This window comes from Hakea prostrata, chromosome 4, assembly GCF_041222555.1.
Source record: "Hakea prostrata isolate BN-2017 chromosome 4, UWA_Hpros_2, whole genome shotgun sequence".
NCBI classification, from domain to species: Eukaryota; Viridiplantae; Streptophyta; class Magnoliopsida; order Proteales; family Proteaceae; genus Hakea; species Hakea prostrata.
Window position 1 is genome coordinate 10,615,764 of NC_142603.1, and position 17,567 is coordinate 10,633,330.

The window sequence follows — 17,567 nt, forward strand, 5'->3', positions numbered from 1 at the left end:
ATGTCTCTCTTTTATTAATTTAGACCTGTATATTTTACAAATATTTGAACTTACGTTTTTTTAATCCTAATCAAATTTTTTATGCTTGATCCAACCACCGAGAACATGCTTACACATCTTTCAGTCAATTATTATTTTTCCATGTTCTTGAAATCTTTCTCCAAAAAAAAATCGTTTCAGAAGCCTGGTAACAGAACAAAAATGAACAAAGTAGGGTCACTACCCGTATAGTTTCATAACCCAAGTTCCATAAAATTTTTCTTTTTTTTCCAGAAACAGTTGCCTTGAATAAGGGTGGGGAGTGGGGACATAGATTTCAGCTTTGGCCAAGATTCTAATTCGACGAGATAGAATTGAGCGGTTCCAGTTTTCAAACAAGATGGGAGATGAGACGATGATGACACAGTTCAAAAACCGTGGTTGCCCACTTGGCATTTGCTTTGTGATTTATCTAATTATAGTTTCTGGTAAAACTATTCACTAATTATATACTAAATCAATCATTGGAACCGCAATGGATTGAGCTTAGCTTAGCTGCAAATTGCGCCTTAATTCATCCCTGGCATCTCCCCTTCCTGAGAGCCTGAGACCTCTGGCTACAGCCAGGCACTAAACAGGCTGTTAGCTCCAGGAAAATAAATGAAGAAGAATTCAAAAGGAGATCAAATGTTGGGGAGAAGGGACAATGGGTTGTAGATATTTGAGGTCTCTGGAGATTGTTGGATCCCTGCATCTGTCACGAACTTGAAGGTGAAGGTGAGATTCTTCAAATTCATAAAATACCAACAAAAAATCTTTTTCCCATATCTAAATGCCAGTTTTGGTTTGATTTTTTTCTTCTTTTTTCTTCTTTTTTCTTCTGTGGAGTTGTTAATAACTATTAAATGTTCGATTTTGAACAAAGACAAGAGAGCTTTTTTGGAAAAGGAAAAGAAGAGAAACTAACAGGGAGGAAGTTGTTAAAGGAGGAGAATCTTACGCCTTAATTTATTTCTACTTCTTTTTTCTGGGTCTGTAGGAGTTCTCTTTTCGGGGTTCTGTTTCCGGTTCATTTGAAAAATGCGAGGGTTCTGGGCACAGCTTGGTCTCTCCCCGATGTGTTTCAAGGGTAGAAGATTGTGGTTTTGCTTGGTGGTTGAATGCCTTCTTCTTGAGCTCTAATGAAGGCGTTTTCCCAACAGGTGAGTGGGTTTCTAATAAGATTTTACAGGTCATGGGTTTCTCTGGAGTTAGTTAATTTATTCTGTTCCTTTCCATGGAGAGGCATTGTCTTTTTGTTCTTGTAATTGGTTTGGAGAAGCTGCTTTTGTTTTCTTTGAGCCCTATAATTTTAGATGCGGATCTGCTTGATTTGAATTTTCCTTACGAGTTCCTGGTTGTAGTCCGCAAATTGTTTCTGGCTCTTCTCCTATTTTTGTTCTTTCTTTTTCTGCTTTGCTGATGTCATCTGGGTAGAAAATCCTCTTAGTCTTTTCATTTCTCCTCTTCTTGACAAAATGTGGGTAACACAGCGAAGTTCTTCCCCTTCAATTTCTACTGGTTTTCTTATAATTTGTAATAGACACTTTTTGCCCTTTTTCTTCCCCTTTGTTGGTGGAATGCTGAATTTTGACATTTCAAAATTACTATTTGTTCCTTGGGTGCATTTCTAATGGGGTCCTTGAGGGTAGCAAAATTCTTCTCTTTGCTGATATTGACGCTGAGTATTTACTTTTTCACGTTCAGATTAGTGATTTCAAAACGAATTCCCAAATCGTTTAATGTGAAATTTCAAAGAATTTTTCTTCCAAATTCTTTTTCTTGAATGAAAATATAACCAGTGGCTAAAGAATCCATTAGAGGAGGGGGAAATCATAATGTGGATCTTCATGGTACGAAATTCGGTTTCTAATCAGAAGAATCATAAGAGAGAGATGGGTTTTGTGGTCCCCCATGGGACTGGAAGTTGCTTACAAAACCACTGCAGAAGAGTAATCATCTAACCGTCAATTGCTAGATGAATTTTGGAGATATCAGTGCTCTAGTGCAAAGATCCGAAGTCGGAACCTTGTGTAAACATAATCACCCAGGACAGTGGGCCGTACTGAAGAAAAACTGTTCTGTTTCACTATCTGATGAATATCCCCCAATGATGGGGGGGGGGGGGGGACAATGGCTTCTTAGAATTTGAGGATTTGTTGAAGGATCTGAAGTCCCATTTTCCACTTCAACTTTGATACTGATACCAATATAATTAGCTGAAAATGCAGGGTATTTAGCTATTGAGAAAGTAATGTTGTCAAGTTGGGAGTTCATTTTTTTGTTCTTAATAATTATCCTAAGATTGCTTATTCAGACTAAAATTGAGCACTTGAAGTTTTGCATGGCCTTTCTTTTGCCTTGTCTTTTTCTCCAGAGTTTCATTGTCATTGTTTGTGTCTGACAAGGATGGCTAATGCTGTTATTTTTCCAAATACATGCAGGTTGTAATTGGGCACTGACAAATTCCTGGTTTCATCAATAAAAGAAAAATGAAGCCAGAATCCAAAAAGGACTGTTCCATCATGCCTCCTTATTCAAAAGGCAAAACATCCACCCACTTTTGCTTGTTCTCAAAAGTGAAGCCAGAAAGCTTTGGTCCTGGCAACAGCCCTGTATTTCTTAATGTGTATGACTTGACACCCATGAATGACTATTTCTACTGGGCAGGCGTGGGGATCTTTCACTCTGGCGTGGAAGGTAATTCTCATCAACTTCATGCATCTTAGATCTTTTATTTTAGCTTTTCTGGCAGAGGCCATCATCCACATTTTAGATTTTTCTAATTTAATTTCAGTGTGCTGTAATCTTGCTATTCAAGCTTATTATGTACTGGAAAGCAAATGGAAATAAGGGAAACTTAAAAATCGTTCTAAGAGATAAACATATCACTTCTGTGCAGCCCTTATATGGATGCAATATGTAGTTAATAAAGAAAGAATATCAAAATATCTTACTGATTCTTTATCCATTTAGCAACAATAACAACTTCCTTAACAAGCATGAACTGTTTCTGCAAGATCCGGGGATTCCATGACAGGAACTTGATCACAAAATAAGCTAGTGTAAATGGAAATGTAGCAATAAAACCAGTGTCCATGTGTATCATGTGATTTTGTAGCTTCTAAAGTTGTAACTCATTGTTTATTGTTCTTTATGGTGTCTCTTCTTTCCTAGACTTTCTTGTTTAAAATAAGAATTTAATTTGTTTTCATTATTTTAATTTACTTTTCATTTCATTTGGATGGCCTGTTATATTGCTTTCTACGTAAAATTCCATTGGGTGTATCTTGCTGAAATTAAAGGAGTTAATGTTTTGTCTTCTTAATATTGCAGCTGTATGTGAGTTTTGAAATAGATAGTTGCAGTTATGTATTGAGTTGAAGATTGGGAAGTACTAAAATTTAGCCTTTACCATTCAATATTCATAATCTTCTTGTATCGTAGAACTTCAGCAGGAAAAATGATAAGCTTCCTAATGACCACTCTTGTTTACAGTTCATGGCGTTGAATATGCCTTCGGGGCACACGACTACCCAACAAGTGGTGTCTTTGAGGTTGATCCTCGGCAATGCCCTGGCTTCAAGTTCAGGAAGTCAATATTTATGGGTACTACAAGCATGGAACCCATTCAGGTTAGGGAGTTCATGGAAAATCATTCTGCAAATTACAATGGTGATACATATCACTTGATCGCCAAGAACTGCAATCATTTTTGCAAAGATATCTGCAAAAAGCTGACAGGGAACAAAATCCCCAAATGGATAAATCGACTTGCAAGAATAGGTATTTGTTGATGTATTCACTTACTCGACCATAAACTGATTGTAGTTGCATTGTTTGATTTCAATATAAATTTTAGTTTGTACTGTTGGTCACCCAATCTATGATGTATTGCCATGGTTACTTTATGGAGCTGTCTTGCTTTTGCTATGCAATATTCATAGAGAATGTGCAAGTCTTTCAGTTTGAGTATCTTCTGTGGGAAATTTTGCAGTGCATGTAGGGAGAACCAAACAACTAACTCAGCCTTATCCCAACTTAATGGAATCAGCTAATGTGACGGAATCAGCTAATGTGGCAGAACCATTAAGAGAGATAACAACATTTATGTTCCAGGCTCTCTGCAGCCAAGGTTAAACTTGTAGATAGCAATGTTTTAGTGTCTAAAATTGTATATGATGATCCAGTGAGTATTTTAGGGCTTTCAGGTCTCAGCCTACCCCGTTAAGTTTCTGACCAATCTTTGAGGGACAGCTGCATGTGGGTTTTGTAAAGAATTGATTGTGGTCATTAGTTAATAAGAAAAAGTGTCATGGATAAAGTCTTCTGACCATGTCATTTAAAAATTAAGAGGGCCTTTTCTTACTTTAATTGAGCCCCCATATGGAGTTTATGTAGCCATTTCCACTGTCAAGTACATTAGAGGGACTTATTGCATGGAACAAGTTCCAGCTTCCAGATCTGATGAACCTGCATTCTCGGACAAATGAAGCCCTAGTGGAGAAAAGAGAACAACATATAAAAAATTGGGCTTGATCCATGATCTGAACTAGTTGGTTGGAATCCTTGATGGATGTCTAAGTTCACAAGAGAAATAGAACTAGCTAAACTAAATCAGAGAAGTCAAAAAAAAGGTAATGGAACCAGACCTACATAATGAGAGTCAAACCACCAAGGCCTTTTCTGTCAGATTACCTTGACAGTCAAATCACACATGCATCATGTAGCTTGCTGAAACTGAAGATAAGAGGGAAAAGAGGGGGGAAATTGTATAATGACCTGGCTTCAACAGGAAGGCCTTTTCTTTCCTCTGGGGGGTGGGGGTACCAATATCTAGTCCATTTTCTGACAAGGAAATGGACCATCCATTTCCTTGTAGATTGTGTGACATGTGTCCCAACATCACATCAAAAGGTTGAGGTCCATTTACAAGTCACATCATTTTATTTTTTAAATTTAATCACAACACTTTGATGTGACTTATAAATGAATTTCAACCATTTGATGTGATGTTGGGATACATGTCATACATCTACAAGGAAATGGATGGTCCATTTCCTTGTCATAAATGGACTGGATAAATTTCCGGGGGTGGGGGGGGGGGGAGGTCGGGGTCGGGTGGGAATCAACCATGTTGAATTTTCTAGTGAATCCCCAAGGTAGGATGCATCTCACAAAGAGAATCTAACAGAGGATTAGCCAAAGCAATGGAGCTTGTACTCCCTAGCTTGTATTTATAATGACTAATGCTTGTTACAAAAATTAGTTACACAATGTGTAGAAGAGTACTTACTTTCCAAGTAATTAAAAATAGTAACTCTTCTGTAGGCAAAATCAAATAATTACTACACTAAATTTTTTTTTTTTAATCAAAATTAGAACTACTAAAGATCTATTGGCTTTAACTAATAGAATTTCCCATCAAGTTTTCTTCACACCGGGCCTGCATATGACATCTAAAACAGAACTAAAATCATGGATCACTGTAGGGACTGGTTCTTCTTCTTGGATGAAACTGCATGACTTTTCTTCTGTTAGCCCATCTACATTAGTAGCTTGATATGGTTTTGTTTGCCTGGTGAAAGACCTATCAGTAAAGTCAGTTGAGCTGTTGGATACAGTGGTTTATTAGAATGTCATTGTCTGTTTTTGTATATGTAAGAAACCTCTATCTACCCCACCCCAAAAAATATATATAAATAAATAAATAAAAGAGAAAGAAAGGACCCTGAGCTGGATGTGCTGGTTATTTTGGTGATTTCTCATCTCAGCAGGGATGGGACAACTGTTGGGTTCTGGAAGCTCTCATAAACCAATTATGATCTTGAATGTTGCTGTGTCTTGCCTATTATATTATTGATAAGCCTGTCTTCACTATTCTGTGATAACTCATATCACCCTATGGTTGCAGACCGAAAATTCAATGCATTTATGTTTATTGGGGGTTTTTCTGTAGGATCACTCTGCAACTGCATACTTCCTGAGGCTCTTAGGGTGTCTGCTGTGTGCCATGAACCCACTGATTATCGAGGCTGTACAAATGAGAAGAAAAAACTGAAGAATGCCTTCACTTGCTTGTCTTCAATCTCAACAAAGCAAAAGCAAACATCGTGGGAATTGAGAAGATCCAACAATAATTCATTGAAAGAAAGGTGAAGAAGCCCATTCTCTTGTATTTCACTGCCAAAAAGGATCTGGACAATCTTTTCTGTAAGAATTTGTAGCAGTGTTTCAAAGGCTTTCTGTCATTAAATGTGGTGCTCAAGCTCATCTACCTGTAGGGAACACTTGAAATCAATGTTGTTTTGTATATGTCAATACTAGAAATTGATCTTCTTTTCGTTCTTGTGCTAATCATAATTTCTGGAGTGATATGGCTTTGCCATCGTAGCTGTGTTGTTTATTCAAGCTTTATCCATTAACAGAATGACTTGAGCTTCACATCTAACAAAGTGACCTCATACACTGTTTGTTTTACTGTAAAATGTTGGAAGCTAAGACAAAATTCAGAATAAACTCATTCCCAAAACCTGAGAACCTGGTAATGTACAGAAGGATGTATGTAATCGGAAAATTGCCCACTTTCTATCAAACTGCCAACTTTGGATGGATTCATGTTATCAAAGACCCACAACCAATTCCATACATAAACTTGGCTTGTATTTAAGGATGTTCAATTCACTTCGCATTTACGGACATTGCAGGTGATCCCCCAATCATGGATTCTCAAATGTCTATCAGTACTTGACAAGGTGGCTTCTTTGGAACTCTATAGTTTTCACAGTCCTTATGACAGGATCACTTTCATCTCACATCAAGGGGGGGAAAGTTGGCACCAATACATCAGTTAGGGACAAGTTATATCTAGTTTATATATGAAATTGCTGACTACAAGCGATAGCCCATGTTGTTGGGCGAGAAAGGAATTCGATTTTACCTCCAGAATTTTAACTTAGCTCATCTCAAATTGCTGCATGGATTTATACTGAACTTTTATGTGCTATATGTTAGGTCAACCTCTTTTCATATATTTCCTTCTTAAAACCCTGCATTATGGAACTTGGGTGTGTTGTTGGATTTGCTATTCTTGGTAAGTAACCCCTGGTGACAATTCCTGACCAGCCTGGAAATTTTTTTTTTTTTTGTGGCCCAAAACCAGCCTGGAAATCGAGAGATGCATGCATGAGTTTGGTGTATGGGCCTGTAAGGATGACAGAAAGTAGATTTCTCTTGCCGTACGTACCAGCTAATATGTGATGCTTGGCCAGCCGGTACCTAATCCTGTGTTTATTTAGTTTGTATATTTTTCATATACTAATGTAAGAGCAACTGGCTGAGCCATGCATAAGAACTTCAGACACCATTTTAGCACAGCCATGTCTCCTTTCAGATGAAATAGAAAAAGTGACATAAACCCACTTCATTCCCCTGATCAAACCCTTGATACTCCACTCTTTTACATGAATTGCCTGCAGATTCATGTATAAAAGCTGCCCCCATAAATTAAATCAAAGCAGGGAAAGAAGGAATCCTATAAGGAATTGCTGTACTGATTTGATAAAACAGATAACAGAATCTGCTGGGACCTAATTGCCCAAGATAGCTGACCTTTTTATGATGCAGCTGATATTTCGAGTCAAGTTTGTCTATTATGATGATGCATTTGCACAAGAACTGTCAACATTAGGGTTTGATGGGCGATATTGACACAATATAATGTCTTGTATTTCAAAAAAGAGAATCCCCCGTGCGTGGTACGTGTCTGGTGCTGCTGGCTCCAACTAGTGAACGCGTACCGCTCTCTCTGATCTGTCCTTTTCTTGTAGTTTAGCATCTCAACACAAGGTGGTAACAAGGCATTGCTTGGGTTCTCTGCGCACCAATATGAGTGGTCGAGATTAAAATCTTAACCTTCATTTATGTCTACACCTAAGTTGGACTCTCATTTTGAAGGGTCCGAAGAAGTGTGATTTGCAGAGAAACATGAATCTCTCTTGCTGTAAAGATTAAAAAGGAAATCAAAGTCATTAAATCCAAAGATGGATGTGATTTGATAAGATTTTGTCTATGGTAAGATCAGATTTTTACTACTTACACTATTTAATGTTCAATAGTGAATGCAATCCTTGATTGGGTAATGGACGATAAAATATATATGATCCCCTAAGTTATATTACAAATCAGTAGCTCTGATATCAACTCTTGCCAGAGACAGCCGGGGCTATTCAGAGTTACAATCACCAGCTTATTGTCATAACTTCTTAGATTAATTACAAAGAAACATGGTCCGGCCTTTGCTATAAATTTAGAACAAGATTCTATAATGCAAGAATTTTATAGCAAAACTCATTTACAAAAACACTCTCCCTTATGATCAAGTTTTTTAAAAGTGGTAAACTATGGATATTGATGCTTTCTTCTACACATCAAGACCATGTATATATGGTTGTGTCTGAATGCAATGAATGGAGGCATATCCAAAGCCAGATTCCATGTCCTCCTTCCCTTAAAAAGCAAAATATGAAAAGTAGAAGTTGGGTAACCCAGAGAGGGCATGTTTTGTTCTACATATCTAAATAGAAACAAAGGAAGCTGTCTTCCAAATGACAGAAAGGGAGAAAACTCAATGGCTCAGTTTATGCATATCATCAGGTTTTGGGTTCTTTAAGTACTGTGATAAACACTTTTTGTGTGATAAAGACTGCTTCTTGCCACAAACTAAGAATCCATAGAATCACAAGTAAAGCCTTGCAAAGAAAAAGCTGGCCAGATGGTGTTCTTAGTTCTTACATAATTTCCCAGGGATTTGTGATTATGATAGACGAGAGAAAGCTAGCAAGAGTGAAACTGAAGACAGACATTTATATTAATTAGTAGTACAGTTACATGATCATACCCAAGCACAGAGAACTAATTAACTATCTATCTACCTAGATAATAATGCTTTACACTAGTAAGTTAGATATTCACATTGATGATTAGAAGAATAATATAATCCCATATCAATACAAATTCCCCCATTCCATCCCATGAATGTAACTGTAACTGTAACTGTTTTGATCTGGTGCATAAAATAGACTTTCGAAATCATTCACTCCAAATCCATCAAAAAGCTGAGGATCAGCATCAATGGAGAAAGAAGAAGTACTAGGGCTTCCACTAGATACGCCGTCCGAACGTTCCGAAAGCCTTCGAATTTCTTTCTCAGCCTCAGATAACCGATCCTTAAGCTTCAAGACCTGCAAGAACATCAAGCAAAGATTTTGAGTTTCTTATTAGATAAAAAGTGCCAGATTTGATCTAAGTTATCCAATTTAATTTTAATCCCACGTTAATGTGTTTACTTAATTAGTATAGTATATAGTTCTTTAATAACATTTTAATTGAGGAATCTTATTGCTGGGACCACCAATGATCGATGTCCACGTGCATGCATATGACATGTACATGTCCTAGTATAACAAGATAAACCAAGATATGTTTTAGGTTAGGTATTACAAAATGAGGAGAACATGACTATATCCAATATAATGTCCCAAACCCTGCCAACTTAATCAACTATTTAGGATCTTCTTTAGATTAGTAGTTACTAATCACCTTCTAATTTGCTTACCCTGTTTGGGTTATGGGTTTTTCTTTTCTTTAATTAACATTGCTTTTGCTTTGCTGTTTCCTTAATAAATATGCCCCCAAAATCCCAAACACAACCCTCTCTCTATGGATCCCATCTTTCCTTTCTCTATTTTCCCAACCCTCACCACTGTATAGCATTAAGTAGTATTTCCTATAAGAGAAGTCTGACATGATAATTAAGAAATTGATATATGGATTAGTGCCACTAATTTGATAGTTCCAACACTATGTGGTGATGGGCTCCACTCACAACAATGAAAACCTTCATCAAAGAATGCCCTATGGCTTAGAAATTACAGCAGTCTTTGCCCTATAACAAGTAGCCACCTGTGATGATGATAAGAGAAAACAAACCCTAGAAGAGTATTTTTAACATGACCAGAAGCCCAAGCAACCATTTTTATCTTCCTTTTTGTTTCTAAAATATCATATCTCAACATGACAGAAACAAGAAATGCAAACTCTGGGGGACCATATACCAGAGTAGAATAAGTGCCTTAACTTCATAGGTTAGACAAATTTGCAAGACACAGTAGAGAAAACCCACTTTGATATAAAGGAAATGGATCCAAAAGATGAGAAATGCAAAGTAAAACAAGGCAGTTTAAGGATATGAAAGTTAAGAAGAGAGGAGATAGATGAGTAAAACTACCTCAGCTTCAAGGCAACATTTCTCAACAATGGCAGTTTCATGAGCAGTCTTGAGTTTGGAGAATTCATCTTCCAGCTGCTTGTTCTTCCATCTAGCCCTACGGTTTTGGAACCAAACAGCAACTTGTCTTGGATCTAACCCAAGCTCTACAGCTAATCGATCCTTCCTTCCTGACTCCAACTTGTGTTCATTCCCAAAGTTCATCTCCAAACGATTGACTTGTTCAGCAGTTAACTTTCTCTTCCTAAAACCCATGCTCGTGGCTTCTCCTCCTTTGTTCTTCTTTCTCCTTCTACGTGGTTTTGTCTCTCCTAAACATCAAACAACCATACACAACGCATCAGATTAATCAATTAAAGATAAAAGATTATACACTACAAAATTACAGCAGAACTGGCTATAACATAAGCAGTAACCAACCTGCTGCAACAGGTGCTGGCACTGGATTGTACAGGAACCCATTAGAGTAGAGTGAAGGAGAGATGAGAAGCATTTGATCTTCTCCTTGATGAGTTGGATGATTGCTTGTCATTCTCTTGCAGGCTCTCTTTCTCCCTGTGTTTCAGGATTTCAAGTCAATTTGGCTTCTGTATCCTTGCAGCAGACTTCTCTCTGGTTGGTTTTTGCTGTTCTTGCTTAAAGAGAAGGCCAATAAAGAGAGAGGAAGGAAAAGAACGAGGTGAGAGGGAGTGGATGTCGAGAAAAAGAGGACACACAAGCTTATTTATAATGTCTGAGTTCCAAAATCACCCTTGGTTTTTGTGTAATTATCATCCATGTAGCCTTTTCACGTTTGAACCTTTTAGATGATAATCAAGAATTTAATGAACGATCATCTACAAATAGAAAGCCGTCTTCAAGCTTCAAAGTGGCCCCCAGTTGGTGCCCATCTCTGATTCAAGATACACCGATCAATAGAACAAGGGAGGGTCTGTGCTGCATGTAATCACAGTTAGCTTCATGACTAGTATCTTAATTGCCTTCATATGTACGTCTTGGATGCTGGTATCAATGTCAAAGATCTACGGCGGGTCTTAGGTATCGAAGCAGTCTCTCACCAAAATTATTGGAATAATGCCTCTTATCCTAGACTTTACTTTTGCAAAAGCCTTCGACACCGAGTTTATTTTCCGACCAACTTTTCTTACGTAGAAGCTTTTGATACCGTGTTTGTCCTTATTACCTTTGGATTAGAGTCCACCCTTGACCTGTATGTGTAAAATCAGCCTAAATCCTTTCTCTATCAAGGTAGAGGTTTATGTTGTTCTGATACCTCTTCACCCTACGTTAAGAGGAGGGTCACAGAAAACCCACTGAAAGTTCGATCTTCGATTTACTTTGTCAGAACTTAGAAATGAGTCTCCTTCCAAACTTTTCTTGCACAGAAAGTCTTTCCTTACGGTTAGATGTCCCACGAACTTTGCTTACGCAGAAACCTTCGACACTGAATTCACCCTTGTTATCATTAGGTAGGAGTGTAAAATGGGCTAGAGAGTGAATATTGGGAGGGTAGTCTAGGGATGGACCAATATCCAGTACATTTCTAACTTGTAGATGTGTGACATGTGTCTCAATATCACATCAGAGGGTTGAAGTCTATTTACAAGTCACATTATTTTTTTTTAAATTTAATCACAATTTTTTAATATGACTTATAAATGAATTTCATCAATTTGATGTGATTTTGAGACATATATCATACATCAACAAAAAAAATTAATGTTAAAATGGACTAATTAAATTTTGGTATGTGAATTCAGAGGAAATGGATAGGATATTAGGATGACGTCGGGGTTGATGTAATCATGTAAACAAGCGAATAAAAGGAAATGATGATAGAGAAAAGAGGGTGGAGATGAATATAAAAATTAGGGGGAAGAGAGAGAGAGAGAGAGAGAAGAGTTGGGATTTCAGAGGGACGGGAGGGGAGGAGGGGGGGACCTTTTTTGACTATAACACTCAAATTGGGAGGTGAGTAAAGCTCGGCGTGGGCAAGAACCACGGAATTTTATAAACCCTAATTAAGTAGGGTTAGGATCCCAAAGAAACCATTTAAAAAAAATGTGAGTTTTGTTAAAGAAACCATTAAACCATCTAGGAAGACTCAAAAGATGACGTACGAATGCCTCTGGATTTGGGATTCCTTTTGCGGGTCTTAATCCAACACTGCCGTTACCATTTTTCCACTGTCGTGTTGATTTGGTCTCTCTTTAGCTAACTTGATTTGATTTGGGTTTTCTTCCTCCCCTATATGTTTCTCACTTTCATATTTTGGGCCTTCGTTAGCTTAATCTTTGATTTGAACCCTATATGCCTACCCCCTGTTTGAGTAAATGTGTGTGTGGCTCGAGATTTGGAGATTGGAGGATCTGTTTCTTGGTCAAGAATATATTGTAGTAAATATCAAGATAGCTCGGTCCCCAGTATTAAGCCATCACAGATCACACCAACTTGGGTAGCATTTGGTTGGAGAGATTTCCTTCACGATATGATCACTTGGCTGACTTCTCACCATTTCCAAAATGTTTGCTACAATCACTTATTCTTTGCTAAGCTTGTTATGGTCGTGCTGAGTAAGATGGAACCCACAATTAAAATGGTCAAGGCAAGGTCCAATTTAAGCGGAAATGTCATCCAATGATCTGGACTTTCCGACAGGTGGACCAGTTTCCACAGTAAATAAGCCACTCCAGATGGGGTCAATTTCTTTCTTTTGGCTAGAACTGGGAGAGCTTGAGCTATGACTTCCAGTGAAACCAACCAATGAGATGGCTGCATCAACAGAGTCGTGTGAGCAGAGCAGATGAAGGAGTGTCTTTTTAATATAAAGGACAGAGAGAAAACAAAGACATGGGAACATCACATGCTAATGGGGTTTCAAAATCCTTGAAAAGCTTTCGTTACGCGTCAAAACCCCTTAAAAAGCTTTGGGGGACCGCTGTCCTTGAAGCCTTTCTCGTGCCACTCTCTGGTTGTTCCTTGCGGTATTTCAGACGTGTCCACCAATCAAAACAAGCCTGAAACCTGTTAATGGTAGCCGCCACATTAGCTCACATTTTCATCTGTTACCTTTCCTTTGATATATGACTTTCCAACTTGTTTTTGTCTCTCAGGTTTTCAGGTTCATAATTGATTAAAGCATGAACAAAAACACTCACTGGATAAGGTGAAAAAGATGCCTTGGTGTAGCAGTATTGGACCCCCGTGTGCCAAGTCACTAGGGCTTTTAGGTGTCTAGAGACACAAGGAGTGCTCTTGGAGGACATTATCAACTAGGCCCCATTTCATTTTTCAGGTACTCTGAACCCTGCCTTACCTTCCATCTCTGTTTCTATATTTAGCAGCTCCCTGGGCCATTAGAAGCCATTTTACAGCTTCTCTGTGGTATCTATAGTAATGTAGTGTGCTTATCTGCTTCTTCTTGCTTACACAGTACAGACTTTCTCCAACCGCCCATATATGATATAACTTTCTCTCTGTAATTTTTTTACACAATGGAGTAAAGAAAGCTTGACGTGTAGTAAAGAATGACTAGAGCTGGCGTGATATTAGATTGCCACGCAGATCCATCCCTAACCAACCAAAGAACATTCACTGAATATGACCTGAACAGAGGATTTATAGGGGTGTCAGTGTGCTGAGTCATATGTGAAAAAAAGAAAGAAACAGAGCAGCTATTGGCTGTTGTCTTGAAAACCCTAGTAATACTTTAACACCATAGGGGAGAAGCCTCAAAAGTCACCATATTTCCTTCAATAGAGTGCTGACCTCAGCCATCAATCTCATCAATAAGAAAAGACCGATAAGAGACAGTACCTCTACCTAATTGGCTTCTATTGCATGAGGCCATGAGGGTTCCCTCTAGTTGTTAAAACCTATTTAAGGGTTTTGTTTACCATCTAATTGTTACGTTTAAAGGGAATAAAGTAATGAAGAAGGTGGTTAGAAGGGATAAGGATGACATGAGCGTGAGAAAGAGAATGATTCCAGAAGGAAGTAATAGGAAAATAAGGGAGCTTAACAAGGTTGACTATGTCGCCCTACTACATGCATGGAATACTAGTAGTTTAATCAAGAAACAGTGAGATACAGGGCAGGAGGATTTGAAGGAGATACGCATGGTTTTGGAGAGGAGGGTTCTGATGATTTTCCCTGCCCTGCACATGCCATAGACTTGACTTTATAGAAACAATCACCTGCAGAAAACCTTGATCACAGGGTTCCGATTATATATGGCATTAAATTAAGGTGGTGTCATGTTTATCCCAGACACTCTCATCCCTTGTTCCCCATCTTCCAACTTCCTCTTCAGCCTCTTCTATCTTAACATGTAACCTTTGATTCTGATTCTACCAAAGCCAGGATTTAGGTTCCCTTCTCAACAACTCTACCTAATCAAATGCTATCCTAACTGGGGTTGTCAAAAGTTGGTTTGAACCAGTGAAACTAAACCAACCCAAATCTATGTGTACAATTAAGGTTGAATCTTATGAATTCTGGGCTTGTATCAATTTCATCATAAAGGATAAGACCAAACCTAAACCAAGTTGATTCACTCAAGCCTGAAATACACATTTTTCTTCTTAAATTAAAGACATATTTAGATGGTAAGTCGGATTTGAATAGAATCAAAACTAGTGCATTTGTATTGAATCATGTTTCGAGCTTACTCATCATAACACCTGGTTTAAACCAAAACCAGCAATTTCAGTCTGATAGCCTCACCACCTTTATGCTTGATTGGTTATTTAGCTTTTCTTTTTCAGAATTTTTTAATCAAATTTTCTTGAGGTATTTTATATAGAATATAGTCAATATACTAGGTGGGTGATTAATTAAATTTCTATAATGGATTCCCATTAGGTCAGGTGATTCCCTCTGCCATCTTTGAAATGCAATATTGGAAAATACCATATAATAAGTCAATATTGGCTGTACCATGCATATGGTCATTCAAACCAAGCAGGCAAGCAAGCAAACCACTCACACCACCCTGAAATAAAGTAGGTATTAAGAACCCAGAATTTCTAATCCCCATAAGAAACAGCTAAAAAAGGGAAAGGATAGGCATTGGCTAGAGATGTGAGTGCGCCTTGAATTGGGATGGGAAACACAACCAGTGCTGCTGCTGGTGCCCCCCAATGCGCGCTGGGGTTTTGAATTTGTCTGTGCTGTGACACTCCATATAGTGCCTTGTTCCCTCCATCCATGACTCATGCTTAGCTACATCACAAACCACCTTTGCCTCTCTCTCTCTTCTCTATCTTGAATTAGTCTTAATTCTTAAGTTATTGGACTAGGAATCCTAGTTCATAACCCAATAACTCAATAACCCAAAAAGATTTGAAACAAACCATTTAATTACGCCTTGATTTACGCCATGATTTTTGGTGGGTTTATCCTGAGTGGTAAGCACAAAATCCAAGAAGGGATTGCTAATGCCATTAACAATCCAAGAAGGGATTTCTTGGAGGATAAACTATAGGAACAAAAGATAACCAATAAAGGACACATATACGCAGCGCAGCCTACACACCCCCAGTGAGAACTTTGAAGACTAATATGTAATCAACAAGCAACCACGAAGTCACCTTCACCTAACTACCCCTATCTGCTCCCAAATCCTACAAAGTTTTATTGGGATTCTGAGTGTTTCAAAATAGAAAGATGGATTGGCTGTAACGTCTTGATCAGAAACTACCTTCAACGTAGAAAAGTATAAAATAGAAAGATTTTCTTAATCTTTCTAAATCGTTGATCACTGGAGCTAAGTCCACATCTAAAATATAATACTAAAGGTCTATAAAGGCAATTGTTCTGGCTGGTTTCCAATGAGGACCACTGTGTGTCTCTGTATGTGAGAAAGAGAGAAAATTAACTTAATTAAGTTTCGTATCTTTTGGTGGAATATTAAGAAAGAGAAAGATTCTTAATTAAAGAGATTAAGGGGAGCAAAAATATATTTATAGGTAATCAAATGAGATCTGAGTTTATAAGTAGCGTGGGTGGATCATGGATGGGCATGTGTGTGATTGATTAACAGTACAAATCAAGGCTTTGAGACAGTAAATTTCCTCGCATTCCGATCTGGCTTTTCTTCTCTTCCCAGGTTGCAAAGGTGAACTGCACATGACTTGCACTTGCTTCTGTTCACCTTTCGAGACATATTATGTTTCTGATTACCCCAAAAAAAGAAAGAAAAAGAGACATATTATTTTTCTGAAAAGCTATTGGAGTCTTATGGATAATGGAAGACCTTCTCCCTCTTTAATTAGTATCTCCTCCAATATCTTGTAATACAAAATTATGTCTACCTATAACTCATATTCAACACGATTCCATTGGACAAATCTGATTATGAGACCAAGCTTGTGTGAGGTTGTGAAATGTTAAGACACCTAGGCAATGCACCCCTATGTCAAAACAAACCTTACTTCTCATACAAGGTGGAAATCCCACCATTCATGCTTCCATGTGTATTTCCACTGGCTCCTCAAAGTGTCTTTGAAGAACCCTCTCCCTCTATCATTCAGTTAGTAATAGGGGTAAAACAAGACTACATTGTGTTGGATGCATGCAGATCCTCTGCTACAGTGTGTCCGCCTGCTGGATGCCTTCTCTGTGGTATCCGGGTTGGTTGGTTGTTTGGTACTACGGGTACCTTGGGTAGAGCATCCAGGGGATTTTTTTCATATATCTATATTTATATATTCTTTTGGTATCAGTTGAAGCAAGTGATTATGATAGTTTGCATACTCTCCTTGGAGATTCCAGTGAATGATAGAATTTAATTATGTGAAATATTTTAATTCAACAATGAGTACCTTGGGTGAGAATTTTTATACGTGTCAAAACTCTATCTTTATTAGGCACTCATTGGTTAATTGAAATTTGTTTAAGAAGAGGAGTCAGATGGACAACAATGTGAATATGTGATGGACTAGATCACCTAGACACCGATTGTGATGTGCACATTGAAAACTTGACTGATGCGAAAAACACAAATAGACACTTGTCAAAGATTCAAGAATTTCTTCTATAATCAAGTTACTAATGGATCAAATTTGAGACACAAAGAAAGCAAATCACCATATAATTAAAATAGTTAATCAGTTAATTTTCCTCGCCGGCTGGAGTTTGAAATCACCTACTCTGGAAGAGGGGGCAACTCTGCACTGCACCATATATACAGTTCAAGGCCCCTCACTGAAACCTTATCAGGTATAATAAAATAAAATAAAATTCACCCAAAAACACAGCC

At 37.9% G+C, this 17,567-nt stretch overlaps 2 protein-coding genes across 4 annotated transcripts; one reads left to right on the top strand and one right to left on the bottom strand.

The window, feature by feature from the left end:
• Nucleotides 1-468: 468 nt before the first annotated feature.
• LOC149017794 (deSI-like protein At4g17486) lies at nucleotides 469-6,709 on the top strand. Of its 2 annotated transcripts, XM_089152126.1 has the most exons (5): nucleotides 473-756; nucleotides 1,019-1,181; nucleotides 2,463-2,718; nucleotides 3,517-3,804; nucleotides 5,978-6,709. In XM_089152126.1, exons 3-5 carry the CDS (start codon nucleotides 2,511-2,513, stop codon nucleotides 6,175-6,177), a joined length of 696 nt encoding a protein of 231 aa, XP_089008252.1. In that variant the 5' UTR covers nucleotides 473-756; nucleotides 1,019-1,181; nucleotides 2,463-2,510; the 3' UTR covers nucleotides 6,178-6,709. The 2 variants fall into 2 exon arrangements, with proteins under 2 accessions (XP_089008253.1, XP_089008252.1); XM_089152127.1 differs by lacking the exon at nucleotides 1,019-1,181 and having other exon boundaries at nucleotides 469-756.
• Nucleotides 6,710-8,820: 2,111 nt separating this feature from the next.
• On the bottom strand, nucleotides 8,821-10,984 carry LOC149017795 (homeobox-leucine zipper protein ATHB-40-like). 2 transcript variants are annotated; one of them, XM_089152129.1, is made up of 3 exons: nucleotides 10,727-10,984; nucleotides 10,307-10,614; nucleotides 8,821-9,260 (listed from the first exon to the last, which is right to left on the bottom strand). In XM_089152129.1, the coding sequence occupies exons 1-3, from the start codon at nucleotides 10,836-10,838 to the stop codon at nucleotides 9,024-9,026; spliced, it is 657 nt and encodes a 218-aa protein (XP_089008255.1). In that variant the 5' UTR covers nucleotides 10,839-10,984; the 3' UTR covers nucleotides 8,821-9,023. The 2 variants fall into 2 exon arrangements, with proteins under 2 accessions (XP_089008255.1, XP_089008254.1); XM_089152128.1 differs by having other exon boundaries at nucleotides 10,307-10,617.
• Between the last annotated feature and the right edge of the window lie 6,583 nt (nucleotides 10,985-17,567).

Excerpts from the sequence above, each read along its gene's own strand:
- LOC149017794 (XM_089152127.1), top strand. The coding sequence starts at position 2,511 with ATGAAGCCAGAATCCAAAAAGGACTGTTCCATCATGCCTCCTTATTCA. Across the intron at positions 2,719-3,516 it reads CTTTCACTCTGGCGTGGAAG|TTCATGGCGTTGAATATGCC; the intron begins GTAATTCTCATC and ends TCTTGTTTACAG. Across the intron at positions 3,805-5,977 it reads AAATCGACTTGCAAGAATAG|GATCACTCTGCAACTGCATA; the intron begins GTATTTGTTGAT and ends GTTTTTCTGTAG.
- LOC149017795 (XM_089152128.1), bottom strand. The coding sequence starts at position 10,838 with ATGACAAGCAATCATCCAACTCATCAAGGAGAAGATCAAATGCTTCTC. Across the intron at positions 10,618-10,726 it reads GCCAGCACCTGTTGCAGCAG|GAGAGACAAAACCACGTAGA; the intron begins GTTGGTTACTGC and ends TTTGATGTTTAG. Across the intron at positions 9,261-10,306 it reads AATGTTGCCTTGAAGCTGAG|GTCTTGAAGCTTAAGGATCG; the intron begins GTAGTTTTACTC and ends ATGTTCTTGCAG.